This window comes from Anabrus simplex, chromosome 1, assembly GCF_040414725.1.
Source record: "Anabrus simplex isolate iqAnaSimp1 chromosome 1, ASM4041472v1, whole genome shotgun sequence".
NCBI classification, from domain to species: Eukaryota; Metazoa; Arthropoda; class Insecta; order Orthoptera; family Tettigoniidae; genus Anabrus; species Anabrus simplex.
In genome coordinates this window covers 878460592-878487274 of record NC_090265.1, presented here as the reverse complement: position 1 = coordinate 878487274, position 26683 = coordinate 878460592, and the positions used below count along the sequence as shown (strand labels likewise).

The window sequence follows — 26683 nt, the reverse complement described above, 5'->3', positions numbered from 1 at the left end:
GGTATGTGCCTGCCTCTTACCTGGAGGCTCTATATTTGATTCCTGGCCAGTCTAGAGGTTTTAATTCTGGACTGGAGGCTGGAACATGGCTCAGGCTCATGAGACAACTGATGGGCTGTCTGATATGATTGGCAGTGAACGCACGTGGAAGCCAAGCAGTGCAGCTGAGAATGTTGTCACCCTGACCACATGATACTCTAATATCTGCAGGCTATTTGACTAGGCAGCAATTGTCTTGGCAGGCCAATGGTTTTAATGGTTTGTATCTGCCATGGGTTGGTTTGTTTGGTACTATAAATACTCATATCTGTCCAGAACTTTTCTGGGTAATTTGCCAATTTTATAAGAAAATATGTACACTTTCCAATATTTTAATTATGTTCACAAACGAGGGTAACATACAGTATTTTGCTCTCTTATTAACTCTCTAAGGATCAACAACTTTTAAGTTTTTCAGTCTGTTGAAACATAAAGTATAACACCTAGGTGACTACAACATACCTGTAAAAAAAAAGTTCACATTAATTAATAACAGGTCTGTTATAGTCTAAGTGTTGTATTTCATGTCTCAACACAGTGAAAAAAAATTGTTTTAAGTTGACATTGAAATATAATGGCTTCCATCTTAACAAAGAAGAAAGAAAATATTTAAAGATCATCACAATTTGTGAGTAATAAATGTAATTGGTATTTTTTCACGGATGATAGTTCAAACACCTGCATGGTCAGACTTAGTTGCATTACCTCTCAGGTTAATTAAGAGAATGTCCGGCTCCATGGCTAAAGGGTTAATGTGCTGGCCTTTGGTTCAAGGGGTTACAGGTTCGATTCCAGCTGGGCCGGAGATTTTAACTTCCATTCGTTACCGTATTTACTCGCGTATTAGACCCCTTTTTTTCCCCACTTTTACAGCCAAAAAAAGTGAAGGGGGTTCCAATATGTGATAACCTAAAATTTTGTGCAGTGAGCACATGACTTCTAGGCTATAAAGAGCTATAAATTGTACATGTTAACATTTTACACTGTTCTTTAACAAGCCTATGAATGTATGTGAGTTATACTGGCTATTTTTGTTGGAAGGCAGTATTTCTAAATGTAAAAAGTCAATAAATGGTGAAGACAACCTTTAGGTCTACATATAAATTAAATATAATCAGTTTTAGTTACTCATGTCACACCATTCATTTAATCTCATTAATTGCTCTGATGAGGTCAACGTCAGGAAGGGTGTACGTTCATAAAAACTCGCTATGAAGATTCGTCTCGCTTCATACTCGACCCTGTATAGAATAGGAATAAGGGTATTGTATTATATTATAATTATGCAATCTGTCTGTCTGTTAGGTCATCAGCCCAGAGGCTGGTTGGATCCTCAAATAGCACCACCAAAGGTTATGTGGTTATAAGGAAACCGCAAAAACCAATGGCAGCACCAAAATGAGGCATACTAGGCAAGACGAGGAGTGAGGTAGTTTGCCATTGCTTTCCTCACTGGGTCAGAAAGTGCTATTGCAGCACGACTGACCCTATGAGCAACACCTTTCATAACACTCAGATGCACTAGTCGTGCTCTGAATGTCATTACTCAGCACCACCCATACCCCAGCAGCTTCCATATTGTCACAGCCATGGATGAGACTGGGACTTCGGTGGAAGCTACACTTTACTCTGGCCTGTGCCAAGAGATTGATACAAAAGTACTGTATCCATCAAGAAATGGCAGCAGGCAGAATTATGCAATATTGATACAAAATAACTCAATGGCCAGTCATTTTCATTTCATTCAGTTGAGCAGTAGGCCTACCACACAGTAAACCTGATCACTGCTTTCATTTTAATTCTCTTGCGCCACTAACTTCCTTGCTACCGGCATGTCATCATTCCAAGTGACGTCATCTTCACTGCCATCTCGTCAGCCATATACTGCAATCGATACCGAGCGCATTCGAGGTCCCGTCTTTTTGACTCTTTTAAAAAGAGTTTCGTTCCCGACTATAGAGTCCAAACTGTGTGAAGCTATTCCTGGTTTCTGGAGATGGTCTCTGATAGTCCCAGCTGGTGTATGTGTAGCAGAAGCCACTCCTTCTGAATAAAGCCGTGTTGTTGAAAGCGTGCCAAACCATCAGCTGATAACTAGCGATTGTTATGAGTTGTATTTCCGAATTTAATGCATAGTAACTGGAAGCATTCTTTTGATAACTGCGGTTGTTGAAAGCCAGACCCTTATTTTTGAGTGTATTTCATGCTTGTTCCCTACATTTATCACATCAGGATTTACCTAAACAGCTGTAAATGAGATAAGAGAGACCGCATTGTTTAGGTTAGGTATGAGATTAAATGAATGATGTGACATGAGTAACTAAAACTGATTATATTTAAGTTATATGTAGACCTAAAGGTTGTCTTCACCATTTATTGACTTTTTACATTTAGAAATACTGCCTTCCAACAAAAATAGCCAGTATAACTCACATACATTCAAAGGCTTGTTAAAGAACAGTGTAGAATGTTAACATGTACAATTTATAGCTCGTCCGGATATTGCCAAAAGAATAAAAATAAATAACAGGAAAGTTTGCCACATTTATGGATATCTATAGGTGTGGCGGTAATGCGTTTTATTATCATAATGTTTAATTTCATAAGTTCGCTGTTTCCCATTTTTTATTAAGGTATACTGTAGTATGTTTTGTTTGGCATCTCTAAAAATCCTTGAAATTAAGTGGGGACATAAAAAATCAATATTATCATTATTTGACAAGTAAAACAATTGTGATTGGATTGTTTTTATCAAGTTTTAAACCTACTTCTCTCCAAAAAACCCTATATTGGCCCGAGTTATGAGATATTAAACGATCAGTTTGTTAATGATCTCGCTTGACTATATTAATAGGCCTAGCAACAACCACGAATATTTCTTAACAAAAGTAAACTCGTTTCCTCATACCGAGGTGGTACAGCTCTTTTTTGGACAGACTCCCAGTGGAAGGGAGTTGTATGTATTATTCTTACTGCAAATCAACCTTCCTGCCATTCGTAAATCTCTGGCAATACGGTACCGGGAATCGAACTCAGGCTCCCGAGAACAGCAGCTAATTGTGCTAACCATTATGCTGGCGGACATTCTTAACTACAAAACACAGATGTATATACATAACTGATGTGTGCGTGCAGTTCGCGGGTTGGACACGAAACTATTCACCTATTTGTGTGACATCATCAGAGCTGCAGTAGGCCTACACTATGGAGGTGAAAATTTCTTAACTACGAAACACAGATGTACCGCATGACTTCAATGGGTGTTTTCATTGTGTGGGTCGTGCGGACAAACTATTCACAAATTTGTGTGATGTCATCAGAGCTGCGTAAGGCTTGTAGCTGCTTTGAAGTGGAATTGTTGTTCTTCTCTGACAAATTACATTGGAGGGTCTTGTATGCAAGATTTATATTTTTAATTTTCTTCGTCTCTAAGAACCAAGGAGGTTCTTATACACGAGTAAATACGGTAATTCCTCTAGCTTGGGGCTGAGTGTTATTGCCGTCTTCAGTATTAGAATTCATTTCTGGTAGGACCCCATCCTCACTACGCAGAGATCGCCTGTACGGCGTCGAACTCAAAAGACCTGCACCAGGTCTCTCTGGAGGCCACAGGCCATTATTATTATTATTATTATTATTATTATTATTATTATTATTATTATTGTTGTTGTTATTTTTGATTCGTTGTGCCCAACTGTGGAGCGCGTTTGAACTAATTTTGCACAATGTTTCTTCTTCTTTTCTTCCCAGTATCTCTTAATTTTTTCACTGTGTTCCTTTCTGCGTGTTTCTGTCCAGCCTGTATTTTTTCTTGTTGGTTTCTCTGCAAATTTATGTTTGTTTACTAAGCTTCTAAATTTCATTCTATCTTGAATGGTTTCGTCCTCAATACCCATTTCTTGTAGATCATCATGAATTTCTGCTAACCAATTGTTGCGGATTTTCAGGGTTAGAGCTAGATTTAGAATTTTCTTTGTCAGCCTGTTGTTATCCATTCTGTGTAGGTGTTTGTAGAATTTTAGTCGTCTTTCTGATGGTATCTGTGATTTTTTCTGTGAATTGAAAAATTTCGTGTGGTTTCTTTTTCATCCAAATTCCATTTTCGAACTTTGGTCCTAGGATTTTTCTGAGAATTTTCCTCTCTTGTTTCTCGATGCTTTTCATTTGTGACCTGCCGCCAATGATCAGGGTTTCAGATGCATAAAGTGCCTCTGGTTTGATGACTGTATTGTAGTGTCGTAATTTTGCATTATTATTATTATTATTATTATTATTATTGTTGTTGTTGTTGTTGTTGTTGTTGTTGTTGTTGTTGTTGTTGTTGTTACGGGGTTACCCGTGGAATACAGAGGTGAAAGAAGGTGCGGGCTGGAATGGATCTATCCACAAAGCCGAGATATGAATTAAAATTGCGTTAAAGGTTATATTTTCGAAAATAGCAAAACTTAACAATTTTCACATAAAATTTCAACAAAGAACAAGAAGTCAAATCAGGTACAAGACCAGGAAAGCCAAGATTTAGAGACAATTTAACAATCTCGGCCTCAAGCCCTAATTTTTACAATTTCTGAGCTCTCAGCTGATAACCACATATTTACCAAAGGGCAGAAAAGCCCTAACAACATGGAGCGCTTGCTCAAACCTTTGAATATCAAGCCTCTCTGAGGCACTTTTACCACAAATAAAGTCCACCTCCGTAGCGTAACGGTTAGTGTTTTTAGCTGCCTCCTCGGGGGCCCGGGTTCGATTCCTGGTACTGCCAGAAATTTAAGAATGGCAGGAGGGCTGGTATGTGGTCAAAATAGCACATGCAGCTCACCTCCAATGGGGGTGTGCCTGGAAAGAGCTGCACCACCTCAGGATGAGGACACGAGTTTACTTTTTTTTTTACCACAAATAAAAGAGCTGACCTGCTCTCAATGTCCTGAGCCTATCAAATGCCACATCAGACTTTACCATTAACTGCCCTCAAGGCACACTTACAAAGAAACAGGGGTATCTTGTACCCAACCTACTGGGCCTTAGTAGAAAAATAACAGGTTAAGTTAATGGCCCGAAATGCAAAATGAATGGAGGCGTGAACTTGAACTCCTAAACCCACATTTTAAAACCTAAAAGGCACTAGGCCAATGAAACAGGGGCTATTCCCAAGCTATGGAGGTGACTCGTATACAGAATAAATTTAACACATTAAGGAAGAGTAGAAAAACGGTTACGAAAACGTAGTCACCTCAAATCTGCACTTTCACTCGCTTCGGTGTGTCTACAGTGTGTTTTATAGTTGCTAAGTTTGAGTGAAATCGTAATTCGTTTGTATTCAGCGTTTTAAGGAACGTCACAACATCACGTAACAGGCAGTATGCGGAGAAGCAGAATCCGCGAACCAGGGGCATGTTGCCAACCTTGACACAAATAAAGCCTGCACTCCAATTTCGTGCTTCAATTATTATTTTTTTAATATGCGGGGATTATTTGCGTAAATACGGTATATTACAGATAACCAGCAATTCCAAAGCAATGGCACTATTTTATTGGTGGGGGGTTGAGCTCTTGGGAATTCTGAGAAACTCTGGTGCAACAATGTTTGATGGTCTTTATTGTTCCTATCATTTTTAATAGATGTGCTCACACCATTCAGTAGCCAGCATTTCAGCTTAAGTGAAGTTCATTGCCCATACACCATCTGTAGACTCAGTGTAGACTTGGCGCATACAATTTGTTCATCAGTACTAAATGGATAAGTCTGCAAAGCATAAAAGAAACTTTCTTAAAAGCTGGATAAGACAGAAAAAGAAATTGGTAGGATGCAGTTAATGGATGAATTTAAAGTGTGAAGTTCAACATTACATGATACTAGAGAGCAAGTACTGTAAGTTTGCTTCGAAGTTTCATAGTGAATTTAAAATCAGCAAAAGCAGTTGAAAATCTTAAAACTCTTCACCAGTCCTGCAGTGAAGAAATGGACGGTGTGCTTCATGAATGGTTTTCACTCAGGAGATCAGAAGTTGTCTGTATTTCAGGACCACTGAGTGAGTTGGCCATGTGGTTATGGTCGCATAGCTGCGAGCTTGCATTCAGGAGATTGCGGCTTCAAACCCCACTGTCCGTAGCCCTGAAGATGTCTTTCCTACGTTTCCCATTTTCACACCAGGCAAATGCTGGGGCTATACCTTAATTAAACCCACAGCCACTTCCTTCTCACTCCTAGCCTTTTCTTATCCCATCACCACCATAAGACCTTTCTGTGTCGATGTGACATAAAGCAAATTGTAAAATAATTGTATTTCATGACCAATGCTGCAAGAAAAGGTAAGGAAATTTCATGAGAAAATGGATATTTCGGATGTCTGTGTTTATTCCGTTGGCTGGCTTAACCAAAGAGACATAGTATCTTTAAGCTAGATATTTCAGGTGAACAGGAAGGTACTGATGAATTGAATCTGTAGAAATATTTCAAAAAACTATTAAGGATGAGGGGGAACAATCTTATAAGACAGGATTATTATGGAGGTGTCTTCCTACAACTCTCATCTGTGAAAATGAAACATCACTCAAGGGATTTAAACAAGACAAGGACCGCATGACTGTGCTGTTTTGTGTGAACACTGTAAGCATGCACAAAGTGAAGCCAGCACTGACAGGGAAATTATAAAATCCATGATGTTTCAAAACTGTCACAAGCACCCCTGTGGATTACTAGTCTCAGAAGAATGCCTGGATGGATGTTAATTTATTCACAACATAGTTTTGAGAATTGTTATGCCAAGCATCAAAGCACATTTGTCTGAGAAAGGCTTATCAGTTGAAAGTGCTGTGTATTTATTGCCAGACAACTGTCATGCTCATCCTCCTGCTGAAAACTTTGTCTGTGAGAATGTTCACATTGGATTTCTTCCTCCTGCAGCCTATGAACCAAGATGTGATCCAGAATGTTAAATTATTAGTCTCTTTCCTTGTAGAAATGTGTCCACTGTGGAGTCTGTGAAAGACTTTCAAAACTCTTCCACAATAAAGCATGCATTATATTTCTTCTTGGTCTCATGGGGGCATGTAAAACCATTAATGTTGTATCGCTGTTGACGTAAAGCAAGGCCTATGATTATGTTTGAAGAGAACGAGAGCGACAAAGAAGATTTTATAGGCTTCCCATCACAACTGGAAAGACATGCTATATCAGAAATAATTATTACATTTTTTATTGTATTGTTTTTAGTGCCGGGGCTCACCTGGTGTAGGTCTTTCTATTTGACACCCATGGGCAACTTCGGCAGATGATGATGATGGTGATGATGATGATGGTGATGATGATGATGATGATGATGATGATGATGAGGCTTACAGTAGATATAATGTTCACAAAAAACACATGTAAATAACACTAAAACCTGGTGTTGGCACATAGCCTACTCCTCTCGAATAATACCAAAGGGTCTGCTCAAAGCTTAACATCCCCATCCGACAGATGAATCACCATAAATAATGTCATAATATGCCCTCACTCCATATGAACACTCCAGGAAGGTTTGGATCTGGATCCAGGCTTTTGGCACGCAATTTATCAGTTAGAAATTGTATACCACTACGTCTCCTGCCGTGCCAGTCAACATTCTGACGGTGAAAATTTTTTCCACTGGCAGGACTCAAACAGGTTAGTTACGATGTTAGAGCATACAGACTTGATGCCTTAACGATCATGGCTACCAGGTGGGTTAGGAAATAATAATTGACTATCACAGTCTGATGAGAGAGAAGTTGACCAGTGGTTGGATATCGGCAGCTTTATCCCTGCAATGATGATGATGATGATGATGATGAAATTAATCAATTATGTCATTTCATTGATTTCATCTGGCCTTGAATTAAGATCAGATAAAGATGTGCTGAGAAGTTTATGGATTTATTAAGAACTAATGCCTCAGTTGTGGTTCTAAGAGCTATCCGTGGTGTGTTTATATGTGATGTCCATGTGGTGGTGTTATCTTGTGAATACATTCTGTTACAAGCGATATTAAGTGCATATTTTTACTATATTTATGTGCCCTAAGTGTCAGACATCTTGTTTTCCTACAATCCATCCATAGTAAACACTAGTCAGAGGGGCAATTTATTATTTTCTAAATTATTTTTTTTTCTATCACTCTTACTGCCCTAAATGTCGGCCATTTTACACAGCCATGGAAACCATGATGCAGATGGGAACTCTGCCCTACATTTTATGCGTTGCCTAGGCCACAGAGCTTAAATTGTTTATTTACACCTTCTGCCCATACTTAGTCAGCCATCTTTAGAGCGGGGTTTTCGTTGCTACACGTCCGTAGGTTTAGCCTCATATTACCCTACACATGACCCCTGGGTGGTGCTAAGAGAGCAACAACTTTGGCTGCTGGACCCAAAGCTCTTCTTTGTGGATATCCCAGCAATTCAGAGGATTCATCAACTCAATATGAGAAAAATGATTAAAATCGTAAATGGCCCTTTTCAGAGCCCCATTAAAAATCATTATCCTACTGTAAACATTCTGCAGCTCAATATCGAAGGAGCAAGTCAACCAAAAAGTGACTATCTAACAAAAATACTGAATAATCACAAGGTGGATATTGTTCTACTGCAGGAGACCCTTTGTGAAAACCAGGACCAGCTTTATGCCAGATGTAGGATTCCCGGATACAATCTGCTCAATGCAACGTTTCATAAACAGTACGGAACAGCAACATATGTAAAAAATTATATAGAGGAAGCTGAAATAATAAGCACAAATACTGATAACAACATGTTTTGCTCTAAAACAAAAATTGGAAATACTGAAATCGTAAACATCTACAAACCACCTTGTCAACCTTGGAGCCTAAACGAGACCATCCTGAATATACAGCACCCAGCCGTAATCCTTGGCGATTTTAACAGTCAGAACACTAAATGGGGTTATAACTATACCAACAGAGAGGAACAAGATGTGTCTGAATGGGCTGATGCTGAAGATCTTTTTCTATTGTTTGATGCCAAAGAAAAGGGCTCCTTCCACTCTACCAGATGGAATAAGGACTATAACCCTGATCTGTGTTTTGTATCAAAAGACTCTCTTGGAAGACCTCTACACTGTACTAGGAAAATTCTGAACAATTTTCCCCGAAGCCAACACAGACCAGTGCTTGTCAAAGTCGGCCTGGAACTACCTGCCATCAGATCAGTCCCACTTCCCCGCTGGAATTTTTCCAATGCCAACTGGTCTAAATTCACCAGCGAACTGGAACATAATGTACAGTGGATTCCTCCTACAACAGGAAATTACGAGCGCTCTGTCAAACTAACATCCGCCATCACGAAAAAGCATATCCCAAGAGGATACAGGAAGGATTATATTATCATTTAGACTTTCACGGCCCGTGTAACTATTCATGAGGTATATTTTTGGGTTTATGCCGTGTAATTAATGATAAAAACACACTCAACTCACTCAAGGTTCCTTTCGAAACGCGTTGAGTGTGTTTTTATCATTAATTACACGGCATAAGCCCAAAAATATACCTCATGAAGGATTATATTCCTGGATGGAACCCAAAATGCAAAGAGCTATACGAGGAATATATGCTCAGCAGTGACCCTGAAATTGCAGGTGAACTGATCCAGTCTCTAGATTCATCTAGAAAAGAAAAATGGTTCAATCTCATGGAAAATATGAGTTTTCAACATTCCAGTTGAAAAGCATGGTCACTTCTAAGGAAACTTGGCAACAGCACTCCCAAATTCGGTCCCAAGAGCTCTAAGATAAAACCAAATGAGGTGGCAAACAGATTAGTTAGCCTGACAAGAAAATCTGTCGGCACAAATAAGAAAGAGTCAAAAAGAATTCAACAAGAGCTAAAATCGAGGATAACCCAGGCTAAAGCAGTCTCTCAGTTTTCCTCTGATTTCACAGCTGCTGAGATCTCAACTGCGCTAAAATAAATAGTCAGGAAAAGCAGCTGGATTGGATGGAATATACCCAGAATTCCTTATACATTGTGGCCCCCGAACAACCGAATGGCTTGCCAAATTTTACAGCAATATCTTACATGTTGGACAACTACCATCAATACTCAAAAGAACAAAAATAGTAGCAATCCTTAAACCAGGGAAAAGTGGAGACAGTGCAGAAGATTACAGACCCATAGCCGTTTTAAGTGTCTGCTACAAACTACTGGAGAGAGTAATATACAATAGAATCGCAGTCAAAATCCTAGAGCACATACCACTTGAACAAGCTGGCTTCAGACCAAGCCGCAGCTGTACCAACTAGGTGTTAGCCCTAACCACCCATATTGAGAGTGGATTTCAAGATCGAAAGAAGACCGTAGCAGTGTTCGTAGATCTGTCATCAGCTGATGACACAGTCTGGCGAAAAGGAATGATCCTCAAATTCCTGAAGTTAATCCATTGTAAGATGCTTGCCACCCTGCTGAATAATATGTTGGCTAATAGAATGATTGAAGTACACCTACACGGCAACATAAGTAAAACTTACAAATTGAGTGACGGATTACCACAGGGATCGGTACTGGCCCCATTGCTCTTCAACGTATATATAGCAGATCTACCTTCAACTAATGCTAGGAAGTTTATATACGCTGACGACATCTGTTTGGCAGCCCAGTCTGGTGATTTTGCTGGAGCAGAAACCACACTCACTAAAGATCTCTGCAGAATTGATAATTATTTTAAAACCTGGCAGCTGAAACCAAACATAACAAAAACAGAGATCAGCTGCTTTCATTTGAGCAACAAACAAGCCAATTATGTCTCTCAGGTTCAATTCAGAGGTCATATACTGAAGTTCAATCCACACCTTTGGATTGGTTACCAGTTCTTTCAAATATTCCACCTCCTCATCCCCGAAGACAAATGGCACTGAAGAAAGAATGGGTTAAATGCTGTGACAATCCTCTTCTACCAATACATCAAGACTGCCTACGTGAAGATCTCAGGCTGAAATCTAGGAACCCTTCTTGGTTACTAGGAAAGAGGCTAGCCCAAGATGAATTTCATACTAACACTGCCTGGCGTGATGGGTGGGTAGCTTCAAACACTGAGAGATTAGGTCTAATTTCGGATCCAGTTATGCAACCTCCTGGTTTCAACTTACCCAGAAAAATCTGGTCATCACTTAATCGGATCAGAACTCAACATGGCAGATGCAACTTCTGGAAACACAAGTGGAAGATTACCAGTGACCGTTATTGCGACTGCTCTGACGTGCCTCAGACCGTTCAACATATCGTCACAGAGTGCCCACTCCGAAGATTCAGTGGGACAATAAAGGATATCCACGAGGCCAGTGATGAAGCTGTGAGTTGGCTAACAAAACTGGACATTCAGCTTTAGCAGCAATGCAGATATTGATGAGCTCAAATGTATGGTATAAATATTGTTTGTTTATTACGTACTTGTTCTGTGTGTATAGATGAAACTGTTTTTCGTGTAATTTTACATATTTGTAAATAACCAAATTGTAACAATGTATCCTCATGCCATACGAAATATATATATATATCACTAAATCAATTCAAGAGGAGGGGAAGGAGGATGACAACGTCTCTCATCTGATAGCACAAATGTCGTGAAAAAGCAGAAGCAGAATTGACATAATTTGCTGTTGATAAATTTCATTTTTTGGTTCTGTATTGGCTTAAATGACAAATTTATTCCTCTACAAGGAATGATGTATTTATCCACCTTTTCAATACTTCACAATTTTAACTTTAAAAATTACGAATTGTAGGACATGTTTCTGTCATTCTTTTGACCTTCTTCAGTCACTACTGATCTGCATTTAGGGCAGTCGCCCAGGTAGCGCATTCCCTGCCTGTTGCTTTCGTAGCCTTTTCTTGAATGATTTCAAAGAAATTGGGAATTTATTTAACATCTCCCTTGGTAAGTTATTCCAATCCTTAACTCCCCTTCCTATAAACAAATATCTGCCTCAGTTGGTCCTTTATATTGTTATCTTTCCTACTTTTAAAGATGCCACACACACTTATTCGTCTACTAATGCCATTCCATGTCATCTCTCCACCGACAGCTCGGAACATACCAGCTTGTCTTCTTTCTCCCAAGTCTTCCCAGCCCAAGCTTTGCAACAGTTTTGTAATGCTACCCTTTTGTTGAAAATCATTCAGAACAAATCGAGCTGCTTTTCTTTGGATATGTTCGAGTTTGTGAATGAAGTAATCCTGGTGAGGGTCCCATACACTGGAACCATACTCTATTTGGGGTTTTGCCAGGGACGTGTATGCCCTCTCCTTTACGTCCTTAATACAACTCCTAAACACCCTCATAACCATGTGCAGAGATCTGTATGTACCCTTCATTTACAATCCCATTTGTGTGACTGCCCCATTGAAGTTCTTTCCTTATATTAACACGTAGGTACTTAAAATGATCCCCATAAGGACCTTTTACCCCCATCAACGCAGTAAAAAAACTGAGAGAACTTTTCCTATTTGTGAAATTTACAACCTGACTTTTAACCCCGTTTATCACCATACCATTGCATGCTGTCTATCTCACAACATTATGGAGGTTATTTTACAGTTGCTCACAATCTTGTAACTTATTTATTACTCTACTATACAGAATAACATCATCCGCAAAAGGCCTTATCTCTGATTCCACTTCTTTACCCTTATCATTTATACACAGTGCACTCCCGATAATTCGCGTGCGGATAATTCTCTTTGTGGTTAATTCGCGGGTCTCGGAGAGTTTTTTTAAAAGTATTAATTCTTACTCCCACTAATCATCATGCTGAGTAAAATTAATTCTGCCTAGTTTAAAAGAATTTTAATGTGAGGCGTGTGGAGACGAAATCATTGATATTTGAGGAGACTGGACTTTGTTTCTCTATAATGTAGCAGGCCTATGCAGAATGCTGCAAACTTGGAAACATTCGAGCATGTTGCTGCGCGTAGCACAGCACAGATCACCGTAATCTTGGAAACAGAGACAATGAAAGAGGAATGCACTCGGAATTTACCCTCCCTTTCCCCACAGCCCAAGGTCGCTGAACTGTAAGCCAAGTGAAGGATAGGTGCGCCGGCAGCGAGTGTATTGTAGGCTACTGTACTTGAGAAGTGTGAACGGAGTGCGGAAGTCTTTTCGAAATTTTGAATTAGTTAGTACTGTAGGAAGAGTTTTCAATATGAGTGGTCGAAAAATGAAATACAAAATGTTAACCGTCAGTGAAAAACTGAAAATGATAGAAAGACTGGAGAAAAGCGAGGCTTCATCAGAGTTAGCCTGTGAGTTTGGTGTGGGTGAAACAACAGTGAGAAACATGAAGAAGCAAAAGGAAACCCTCATCAAATTTTCTGCTAATTGTGTTCGTTCATCATCCCGGAAAACAATGAGCACATCGGACTATGCAAATCTAGACAAAGCCATGATACGGTGGTTTAATCAAAAACGAGTGGAAGGTATTCCTGTGTCCGGCCCAATGTGTGCTGAGCAAGCAAAACATTTTCACGGTGCTCTTGCCTTAGAAGGCGATTTTAAAGCATCTTTTGGCTGGCTTACGTGATTTAAGAAACACTACGGAATGCGAGAAATTGCTATTCACAGAGTGCGTCTCAGCACAGACACGGGTGCTGCTGAAAAGTTCGCACAGGAATTTCAATCATTCTTTGAAAAAGAACAGCTGGACCTTAGACAACTTTACAGTGCAGACGAAACGGGATTGTATTGAAAATTTTTACTGTCCCGAACATTAGTGATGCAACAAGAACAGCAAGCCCCAGGCCGCAAAACATCCAAGGAAAAAATAACCATTTTGGCGTGTGCTAACACAAGTGGTGATCATAAATTAAAATTATTAGTGATGTTTTAAATGAGAGAATGTACCTTTGCAGTACTACCATCGAAAGGCAGCTTGGATGGACACACAGATATTTAAGGACTGGTTTCACAATCATTTTATAAAACAAGTGACGGCCTACCTAATTAAGCAGTCACTGCCAATCAAAGCAGTGCTCTTGATTGACAATGCGCCTTCTCATCCACATGAAAGTGAACTTAAAGAAGGTGATATTTACGTGAAATACCGTCCCTCGAACGTAACTTCTGTTCTCCAATCTATGGACCTAGGCGTTATTGCTACTTTACAGAAGAACTGCAGGTCATCTCTGTTACAGCAATTGGTTGAGGAAGGCATCGATATTCCAGCATTTTGGAAGGACTTCAGTTTGTTGGATGCTCTTCATGCAGTCAATAAGTCATGGGATGAAATTACCGCTTACTACACTCACACGATCATGGAAATCTGTTCTGGGTGAACAATGATATTTCAAACGGGCAACATAGTCTTGATTAATTAATTTCATTATGTTCCATATTGATATCTACCATATATCATAGAAAGAAAGAGAGATCCACCTGATCAATACTTATTTATTAATTTTTTTTTTTTTTTTTTAACAGAACCTGTTTCGAATCCTCACAAAGTCATCTTCAGCTGTCATACATTTACATTAGACTACAGATTCTCAATAGTAATACCTTGGCAAATTTAAAACAATTTTGTATTGAATGACATTAAATAGTCATGTTTTCGAGTGGTTATCCTGTTCATGTATTTAAGTTTGTTTGAAGACTAATAATAAAAAGATAACTATTTGAAACACTTAAAAGTTTACATTATATAGTAAAACACATTGCTATGTACATTTGTACTATCACCTTTCAAGTTATACAGATAAAACAAGTACTTAAATCAATTTGTCAGGTGTAAAAGGGTAATATGCTTGAATACAGCTGTATAAGCTCTTATAATGTTGTGTTAAGCTTTATACCTTGTCAAGTGAAGAAACATGTGTCAGAAATTAGAATGACATATGCATAATGAAACGTATTACGTTCATAATAATAGTAAAATAGGTAACTTAAAAACTGTGTTGATTGACATATTAAATATAAACCATGTAACCACATTAATTGCACACAAGGTAAAAGTACACTCCAAGATGCAAACGTCTATTGATGAATCAAATGAAAAGTATAAACATTCATGAAGGTATATGTTGAGCTCATATGGGGCATTTGTTTCATTGCGTATACATGCTAAGTTCATATGGGGCACTTTGCATCATTATATAATGTTTACATAGAGTCCAAGCACTGTGTAGCTTACATTTTTCTAATATTGTTAAAGTGTTCTGGTTTGAAGATGAGTGTGTGCTGCTGAAGTTGTTAATCTTGAAACCGTTAAAAGCAGGATACACGGTTTGTAAAAACAGTTGTTGTAGGTGGCCCTCTTCCGGTCTATGACACCTGATAACTATTGCTGTTAAATGGTTGGGAAGCGTACAGCTTGGCTGCTTGGCGTGTACTATAGTACAACTGTTTTTACACACCGTGTATCCTGCTTTTAAAGGTTTCAAGATTAACAACTTCAGCAGCACACACTCATCTTCAAACCAGAACACTTTAACAATATTAGAAAAATGCAAGCTACACAGTGCTTGGACTCTATGTAAACATTATATAATGATGCAACGTGCCCCATATGAACTTAGCATGTATACGCAGTGAAACAAATGCCCCATATGAGCTCAACATATACCTCCATGAATGTTTATACTTTTCATTTGATTCATCAATAGACGTTTGCATCTTGGAGTGTACTTTTACTTTGTGTGCAATTAATGTGTTTACATGGTTTATATTTAATATGTCAGTCAACACAGTTTTTAAGTTACCTATTTTACTATTATTACGAACGTAATACGTTTCATTATGCATATGTCATTCTAATTTCCGACACATGTTTCTTCACTTGCCAAGGTATAAAGCTTAACACAACATTATAAGAGCTTATACAGCTGTATTCAAGCATATTACCCTTTTACACCTGACAAATTGATTTAAGTACTTGTTTTATCTGTATAACTTGAAAGGTGATAGTACAAATGTACATAGCAATGTGTTTTACCATATAATGTAAACTTTTAAGGGTTTCAAATAGTTATCTTTTTATTATTAGTCTTCAAACAAACTTAAATATACGAACAGGATAACCACTCGAAAACATGACTATTTAATGTCATTCAATACAAAATTGTTTTAAATTTGGCAAGGTATTACTATTGAGAATCTGTAGTCTAATGTAAATGTATGACAGCTGAAGATGACTTTGTGAGGATTCGAAACAGGTTCTGTTAAAAAAAAAATAAAAAAATTAATAAATAAGTATTGATCAGGTGGATCTCTCTTTCTTTCTATGATATACGGGCAACATAGTCTCGCTACGATGATATCATTACTGAAAAACCTGGATAAATGTCAAGATGCAGAAGAAAGTGACATTATTGAGTGGTTAGACTTCGATAAGGACGATTGTGGTTTCAGACATGAAAGTGAGGGGGATATTGTACGGATTTTGACGGATGGTGAGGAAGACGAGATTCAGATGATATCAAGTGCGGGAGTGATGCAACGGAAACTCCAAAAGTTTCCCACGGCCAAGTTAGTGTCTCTATAGACACACTTATCTCTTACATAGAAAATAGAGATGAATTTTCATTTTCAGATATTGTTTTCTTGAGAAATATACAATCCAAAATTAGAAAAAAATGAACAACTGTCTAAGAAACGAAATGTGATGACTGATTTTTTATGTCAGATACAAATGTTGGCATAATCCACATAGCATTTTGTAATTTTTCTCTAGTGTGTCTTACAGTACAATGTGAAGTGTTATAATTAATTTCTGCTTGTTCATAAAAATACATTTCGTTATTTTAACCTATGTTTTTTTTACCAGGCTTAAAAATGACTGCGGATAATTCGCAGTTTTTGATAATTTTGTGGAAGTGCATGCATAAATTACCACAAATTATCGGGAGTGCACTGTATATAAGAAAACATAAAGGTTCAATAATACTGCCTTGAGGAATTCTTCCCTTGATTATTACAGGGTCATATAAAGCTTTGCCTACTCTAATTCTCTGAGATCTATTTTCTAGAAATATAGCAACCCATTCAGTCTCTCTTTTGTCCGGTCCAGTTGCACTCATTTTTGCCAGTAGTCTCCCATGATCCACCCTATCAAATGCCTTAGACAGGTCAATCGCGATGTAGTCCATTTGACCTCCTGAATCCGAGACATCTGCTGTATCTTGCTGGAATCCTACACGTTGAGCTTCAGTGGAATAACCTTTCCTAAACCCAAACTGCCTTTTGTCGAACCAGTTATTCATTTCGCAAACATGTCTAATATAATCAAAGAATTCTTTCTCAAAGCTGACATGCAATGCATGTCAAACTGACTGGCCTGTAATTTTCAGCTTTAGGTCTATCACCCTTTCCTTTGTACAGAGGGGTTACTTAAGCAACTCTTGATTCATTTGGTATAGCTTCGACCAAACAATAATCAAATGAGTACTTCAGATATGGTACTATATCCAAACCCATTGTCTTTAGTAAATCCCCAGAAATCTTATCAATTCCAGCTGCTTTTCTAGTTTTCAACTTTTGTACCTTATTGTAAATGTCATTGCTGTCATAGATAAATTTGGGCCGATGACATTCGATGTTAGGCCCCTTTAAACAACAAGCATCATCATCATCAAGCATAGATAAATTTTAATACTTCTTTAGCATTAGTCACCTCCTCTATCTGGACATTATGCTTGTAACCAACAATCTTTACATACTGCTGACTGAATACTTCTGTCTTTTGAAGATCCTCACGTACACACTCCCCTTGTTCATTAATGATTCCTGTAATGTCCTCCTTGGAACCTGTTTCTGCCTTAAAGTACCTATGCATACCCTTCCATTTTTCACTAAAATTTGTATGACTGCCAATTATGCTTGCCATTATGTTATCCTTAGCTGACTTCTTTGCTAGATTCAATTTCCTAGGAAGTTCCTTCAATTTCTCCTTACTTCCACAGCCATTTCTAACTCTATTTCTTTCCAGTCTACACCTCCTCCTTAGTCTCTTTATTTCTCTGTTATAATAAAGTAGGTCCTTACCATTCCTTACCACCTTTAAAGTTACAAACTTGTTTTCACATTCTTATCAGCCATATGGTAAGACCTTCCTTTCTATTTGTCACATTTGTTTTTAACTATGACAAAAACAGATTCGTGATCACTAGCGCCCGGACTTCAGTGCATTATCAGATCTCGAAATATGCATGCATTCATGCACTATCATATAGCAAAACATGCTCATTAACTTGGAAAATATGCACTATCAAAATTCAGTTCAACATGGTTACATTTTCAGTTCCTCTTGAAACATTGTACAACAACTGATTTTTCCAAATTGTCTTGCCTTAAGCTCATCCATTTATCTGTCAGTACATTCTTAAACACAGAAAAAAATTATCTTTCTACGTCACAAGTGACAGGGGCATACTTAAATGAAAACATTTGGGACAATGTGAGGTCAAATTGTACGTCTTTTGCGTTTTCACCACACAAAATGTCTTTTATAAACTTGACGAAATCAAAATCAGGATTTGACAGATCACTTTGTTCAGCTTATCTCTAGCTGCCGCAGCTACTTCTCCGTGCGATGATTGCAGACTTGTTTGATTGTCTTCAATAACAGATAAATATTTGACAAGGGGTAGACACTTGCTTCCAACTTTGTTATCACAGCAGGCAATTTCCCAAAATTTTATATACATTAAGTCTTGCTGCTCATTCTTTTTGCTGAATTCCACTTGCGCATCAACTGGAACACTGTCTACGACCTAAAACCGGAAAATAATTAATTAAACTAAGTGATATTACACCTAATTATTGGCATTAATTTCATTGATATATTGAATTATATGATCTGTACGGTATGTACTAACTTTGGTTGTCAGGTAAGCTGTCATGAATACATTCTATTTCTCTCCGTATCTCAATAATAGACATGTAACTTGGAAAAACGGTCCCAAATTTTGCAAATCAACATTAATAAAAGACACTGTCATGTAACTTAACCTTATATATGCACCAAAGTCAGAAGAAAAGCCATACTATGCAATATAAATGTCTAAAAATTTGCTATTAAATCCAAAATCTTCAAAATATGCATTATCCATACATTTTCTCCTAGAAAGGCAAAAACATGCAAACATGCACAGAAAAAGAATAGTTATTTGGAATCATTAAGTCATAAAACGAATATTTGCAATGCTAAAAATGGCTTTCACAGCCGCAGATCTTACGATCACAGGAATAGAACCAGCTTTTGGGTGTTTGGATCCAACTCATCCAACTGATGAGCCCGAATGGCACGTCTGGGCGAAACTCTGCAAATGCACACGGCCTAACCACCCAAAAGCTGAATATTTGCAAAGTTTGAGAAGTGTAACCAGCTTATTTAAAAACATGCATTTGCATGAAAATCCAGGCTCTAGTGATCACTAATGCCATCTATTACTTCAGTTTCTCTATAGAGCTCATCTGGTTTTATGAGCACCACATCCAGTATATTCTTACCTCTAGTTGGTTCCATCACTTTCTGAATCAGCTGGCCTTCCCATATTAACTTATTTGCCATTTGTTGGTCATGATTCCTGTCGTTTGGATTACCTTCCCAATTGACATTTGGTAAATTGAGGTATCCCACTACAATCGCATTCCTTTCCATGTCATTTCCCTTATAGCTGATTATCTTATCAAATAATTCTGAATCATTGTCAGCGCTGCCCTTTTCCGGTCTGTACACTCCAAAGACATCAAGTTGCCTATTATCTTTAGAAATGAGCCTTACACCTAGAATTTCATATTTGTCATCTTAACTTATTCGTAGCTTTTCCCCCTCCTACCATTCCTATCCTATCTCTACGATACACACTCCAGTTCCGTGAGAAAATTTCTGCATCCATTATATCATTTCTCAGCCATTATTCAACTCCCATTACAATATCTGGTAAGTGTATATATATATATATATATATATATATATATATATATATTAAATTACTTAATTCTATTCCTTTCTTTCCAATACTTCTACAGTTCAACACTAACATTTTTATGTCATCCCTACTTCACTTCCAGATCCCTGTACCCTTATCACCGCTCCCTAGACCACACCGTTTCCCTGAATGTACCTCCCTATAACCCTTCCAAACAAATTTCCTAACTTATACCTACCACTGCATTTTAAGTGAAGGCTATCTGAGCACAGATCCCCATCTCCTATCCACCTATTAGAATCTAGAAATCTCACTCCCATTTTCTCATACACCCACTCCATAGTCTCATTTAAATCCCCAATTCAACTGATAACAATCTTCACTTCCTTAAACTTCACCCGTGCTGCATTTACCAGATCCCACACATCCCCAATTAGGTTGGTACTTATAACTGCTTGCCTTACATTGTTGGTATCAACATGAAACACTCCCACCTTCTCCTTTCCTTCCTCCTCCTCCTCTACTTTCTTCAACATCTGGTTCAACCTACTTCCTGGATAACATTCTATCCTAGTTCCCTTTCCTCCACACATTTTCCCCACATGTCTAACAATGGAATCCCCCATTGATCCCCTGCCCTCTTGGTCAGCCCTATCTTTCCTGACAGCTGCAGAAGCTACTTCCTCTTCCCTTTTCTCCCCGCCATGACCCTGTTCCACCTGTCTTTTCTATCCTCTGTTTTACATTTCCCTTTCCTCCTACTTCCACACTTCTCAACAACAGTTCCCTGTTCCTCATTTTCCCTCTGTTGTTCTACCTGCAGTGACTCGTACCGATTTCTCACAGACGCCTGTTCTGAATTCTGATCGTGAATAGAGTCCTTAGCCTGCAGTGTCCTTCCCCTTCAAGCATTGTACCACCTGTCTTCTACAATTTGCCCCTGTCCTTTCCATTTGTCTTTTACACCTACTGTATCCTGTACATTGTTTTGAGGGAGGCTTACCTTCCTTCCTGTCTTCTGAGAGAATCCTAATTATCTCTCTCAAACTCTCCAACTCCTCCCTCATACTCCTTAATGCCTGGCCACACCCACAGTTCCTACACTTGCACTTCTTAGCCATTCTTCATGGAAAAATAAAAAGAAAAGGAAAAATAAATAATATATGTGCAAAAAACAAATGAGAGGAAGGAAATATTGTCTAGGATAGTACACAAAGATTACATGACAATAAGGTAATTAATATACTACTGCACTACAATACTACGTAGTCTTACTATGTTTCTATCCTGCAGCACCCTAACAGGATGAAAACTACCATTAATTACTGAATACCAAAAGGAAATGAAATGGCGTATGGCTATTAATGCCGGGATGTGTCCGAGGACTTCAGCTTGCCAGGTGCAGGTCTTTTGAGTTGACTCCCGTAGGCGACCTGCGCTTCGTGATGAGGATGAAATGATGATGAAGACGACACATACACCCAGTCCCTGTGCTAGGGAATTACCTTATAATGGTTAAAATTCCCGACCCTGTTGGGAATCGAACCCGGGACCCCTGTGACCAAAGGCCAGCACGCTAACCATATAGCCATGGAGCCAGACACCGAAAGGAATACACAAGAATTACACAATTCTAAACTGCATTCCTAATTACAACAACAGAATTCGAATAAGACAATTTCTACAGATACTTCTACTAAACTGCACAAATATTTTACAACAGAATAAGCACGCTAATTTCTAATAAGATACTACAATACACTACAATAATTTTAAACTGCTTTCAGACGTATCCTAATTACAATATGTTACTACTAAGCACAACAGAAATGAAAATTGCAAGTTTGTAATTCACAAGAACTACTCGTAAGGTTACCAACAAAGCTAAATGTGTAGACAGATTATTATTAGTACTCTTTTATTCTACTATGCTCTAATAGTTACACACAAAAGATACACATGAATATAGCGTGCAAGATTCTATCTAAATATACCGTATTTACACTAAAATTCTCAACTGAAATGTGGTTATATGATTTTTACAACAGGTGGATTACTATTATTTTCTTTACTACGCTGCCTAAGGCTTACACAAAATATAACATTCACATTAAAATTTAGAGAAACATGTTCTTACAGATCAAGAAATGATGTATTGTTATTATGAAAACACTTGTATGGTTTCCAGAAAATCATGTGTAACAATAACAAATTCTCTCTCCTATGTATGGTAAAAATAAATTATATAGTTTAATTGATACATAAACTTGTTTTACAGGTTGTTGATGTAGTGTGTTAAAATATTGGAAAAACATTCAAGACAGAATATTTTGGTAATTGTTATGGACCAGGTAAGTTGGTCGTGCGGTTAGGGGCACGCGGATGTGAGCTTGCATCCGGGAGATAGGGGGTTCGAATCCCACTGTCGACAGCCCTGAAGATGGTTTCCCATTTTCACGCCAGGCAAATGCTGGGGCTGTACCTTAATCAAGGCCACGGCCATTTCCTTCCAACTCCTAGGTCGCCATAAGACCTATCTGTGTCAGTGTGATGTAAAGCCACTAGGAAAAAAAATGGTTATAGATATTTTTAAGTTCATAAGTTGGTTATGTTGAGAGTAGATTTATTATTAAAAAAGCAGTGAATTCTTAAAATTGTTAAACAAAATTGTTGACCTCAGTGCTGTGGTAAAAGTCAGAGACATATAAAACTGAATCATATCTTTAATCATCTTATTTCTGGAACTAATTTTTTATTACTGTTGTTGTTACAAATGATTTTCTGAAACCCACGCAAGTGTTTTCATAGTAACGGCACTTCATTTATTATATTTTAATTAAGTTGTTTCTTTTTTTGGGTATAATTCTGTTTTAGGTTTCCTTTTTCAGGTAGTTTCTAAATTTATTTATTCAAAATTATTGGCAGACCTAATGACCTAACAGTTTAAGAAAGTTGAACATTAGGCAAACAGGAAAAGGCAATAAGTGGGAGCTGCTGAAACATGGCTATGGAGGAAGATAAGCAAAACAAGAAACTATGTATACTGTATACATCTTAAACAAAGAAATGAAAGAGAGGAAAATTAAGTTCGTAGGTCACATACTAAGACACAGCTGGTTTTTGAAGGAAATATCTTGGGAAAGAAAGGAGAAGGAAGATCAAGAAAAAAATACATGGGCAGGATGGGTTTCAAGAGTTACAAAGAATTGAAGAGAGCGGCAGGCAGTAGAAAAGAATGGTTGCAGCGGCAAGGTGTTGCCTTTAGTCCATGATGATGATACTGTATATGTGTATATATATATAGTTGTTAGGGGTGATCATTTCCTGCTTCTGTTCATTCAGTTCATGATCCAAGTGTCTTGTCCAACCCCCAGCTAGACCAGAGGCCACTCATCAGGCATCCTGAGCTGGAGTTTAATTGCAGTAGGGTGGCCAGTTTCTTTCCTCACCGCCTGGGCTATCCATCCAAGTGGTGACCAGCTCATTGTTGCATAACTTAAGAGATCTCTTGGAATCCATGTTTCAACATGGCTATACCATTGGCCAGTGTTATATACCACTTCTGAATGAAATTCTGCTATATCTTTTTGTGCCCATTTTGTGTTTACATTGTTTCCTACATCATTTCTGTATGGTACAAAGTTCCAAACTCCTGTTATACATAACATATAGAAATCTATTTCATTAAATTTTGCACACCAGTGTAATTATTGATATTCTCAATATTGGGTGTTAAAATTATCCCGGAAGATAACAATTAGGTAGGGGTCTGATAGCTGTATGACATTGTAGGGCCTATTTGGATTTGAAACAAGATGGGCGCAGTTCAAGTCTAGGCCTAAGCATGTAGGATTTTTGGATTTCACATAAAACTGGAGGTCCCATGGCTATGATCACAATATCAACAACAGTCACAAAACTACAAGCTTGCTTTTTTTAAAATTATGTATGTCAGTGAAAGGTTAGGAAACTTGTTATTGTAAAGATTTGAATTTGCCTTTTACTATCTACTCTGTATTTCTATTTACTGTGTATTTTTTTTTTAAATTCCAGGACAGATTGAATTCATTCCTGCAAGAAATGGAGCCTTTGAAAGAGAAGCAGGAGCTGTTGCCTTCCTTGCGTGAAGATCTCCATAAGCTTAGGGATCAGCTGCAAGAGACTGTCAGTTTCTTGTCAGATGAAGATGGAAAGATCTTGCGCCAAGAGAAAGAGTTATTGACTGTGCAACGCCATGACTTAGAGAAAGTTTGCCAAGATAAGGAACAGTTGTTGCTACAGGCCAACGTTGAAATAAAAGAGAAGGATGAACTTATCACTAATAAACAACAAGAAATAGACAAACTGTGTAAAGAAAGGGATCATTTAATATCCCAACTTAGAGATCATATGGAACATCAATCAGAAGAAAAAGCTTACCATCAAGAGAAGGAAGCTCTTAACGCTCAACAGTATGATAAGCAATTAGAAAATATGGTGCTACTTCGTAAAGAAATAGAAAGACTTGGAAAGATAGTGTGTGAGAAGGATGAAATTGTCCAGACCTTACAACAAAAATTGACTGATGCCATTCGGGAAAAGGATACTATAGTATTGTCATTGAAAGGGGAATTACAGGATAAAATGTCAGAAAAGGATGAGCTAGTGAAGTCATTGAAGCAGGAGTTGGGTAATTTAAGTCATGAACATGAAAGTAAAGTAAAATCTCTAAACAAGGAGAAAGAACAACTTCATGAGCAACTGCGAGACTTGGAAGAGACAGAGCAGGCGGGAGCTGAACTTTATCGTCAGATGTCGGAACATCTCACAGCTACCCTTCGTGAGAAAGAACAGGCGCAGGCAATGGTGGATGCTTTGAGAACAGAAGTAGAGACAGAACTGGCTGCAGCAGAAGAACAGCGGGTTGTAGCTAACATTCTTCGAAAAGAGGTAGAGGCATTGAAAACAAAGCTAGCAGAATCTGAAGAGCAGTTACATGAATCAACAAAGGCTTTGAAAGATGAGGTGAAAAAGCTTCAAGAAGAGAACTCTAATTTGTTAGCTGATGCTGGTAAGTTTTTATTTGCAATATGTTATTCCTACTGTTGAAACATCCGAACCTTGTATCATATCCACTATGTACAGAATGAGTCAACTACACAGTACAGATCATACAGCTGGAAGTTTGTATTAAGGAGATGATGGGCTCGAACATTACTATTGACAGCCTTGAAGATGGTTTTCCGTAGTTTTCCATTTTCACTCCAGTTAATTATCAGAGTTTTACTTTAATAAGGCCCCCCACCACTACCTTCCCTGTCCTGGTTCTTTCTGTGCTTTGTCAAAAACTTGTATGTGTTACTGCATAGTTCCTCAAAGGGTGTGTTGCAGCACACTAGCATGCTCCTAAATTGTCTGGCTGTGCTGCAAACAAAAAAATACGTTGGCAAGATATGAATACAGAAAAACAGGCAGGTGTCATGTTATTGATTTCATTTCCGTATTGATAGTTCAGCAGGTCACAATTGTAGGTTTGTGGTTCTCCACGTAATCAGTACTTACATATTTTTTTTTTTTTTTTTTTTTTTGCTAGTGGCTTTACGTCACACTGACACAGACAGGTCTTATGGCGACGATGTACTGACATTTAAAAGTACATTATGAGTGCAGGACTTCAGCTGCTAAATGTATCATGAACATAAATATATCAAGATAGCAATACATTAAATTAATAATATTACACTATTTAAGATATGTACAGTTTCATGTGTTGTCTTATGAGTATTGCATTTGTGGTTAGGAGAGAACCTCCTTTAAATTTGGTATAATTTAACTAGTTGTGAACTGTTGACATTTGATTGTGTAATATGGCAATATGGGATATCTTTTATATCCCGAGCTGGTTGCTTAGATGGCTAATCATAGCAGTAAATAGCAAGGTCACAGAACCAGCAAAATGTGCTTCATCATGTCTTGACGGGTTTCAAGTAGTTAGTAGTAGTTAGCAGCGGCGGATTCTTCCACTATCGGTCAACACAGAAGTAGTAATCCTCCTAAAGGGTCTTTTTTAAGACCACTTGTTATAGTTTCAATAAATATCGAGGGTTTTTCGTATGCCAAAGAGACCTTATTGGCTGATTTATGTAAGGAATATAAATGTGACATCCTTCTAGTGCAAGAGACTCGCCGGGGCTACAACAGCCATCGACCCAAAATCACAGGCATGGAGCTTGTTCTGGAAAGACCCCATGATAAATACGGTAGTGCCATTTTCACCAGACCAAACCTAAATATCAAATCAACCTCGCTGACTGAAAGGGATGACATTGAGATTCTTTCTGTATGTACGCCACACTTCAGCGTTACTTTTGTATACAAGCCTCCTAATGTTGACTTCACGTTTGAAGAACCTACTAACTTTAAGTACCAGGGCGTAAATTTCATCCTTGGCGATTACAATTGCCGAAGCACATCTTGGGGATACCCAGATTCAGATACGAATGGAGATAAACTGGAAACCTGGGCAGAGAATTATGATCTTCCTTCATCTAATTCATGGTCCAAAGCTACCAGCATCCTTCAGTAGTGGTCGATGGAAGAGAGGCTACAACCCTGACAATATTTTCATGTCATCAAAAGTTGCTGGGATTGCATGAAGATAATGGGTAAGCCCATCCCATCTACCCAACATAGACCTGTAATCTGCAAAGTGAATGCCATGGTAGTGCCCGAGGAGATACGTTTCAAGCGTACGTTTAATTTTCAGAAGG

General features: G+C 38.1%; 1 protein-coding gene across 2 annotated transcripts in view; it reads left to right on the top strand.

The window, feature by feature from the left end:
- Positions 1-26683, top strand: part of LOC136857675 (golgin subfamily A member 4) — a 443088-nt gene that overhangs the window by 258925 nt on the left and 157480 nt on the right. For both annotated transcript variants that reach the window (XM_067136518.2, XM_067136517.2), the window contains one exon: positions 23988-24984. In XM_067136518.2, the coding sequence (XP_066992619.2) occupies positions 23988-24984 (997 nt within the window). The remainder of the gene's footprint in view (positions 1-23987; positions 24985-26683) is intronic.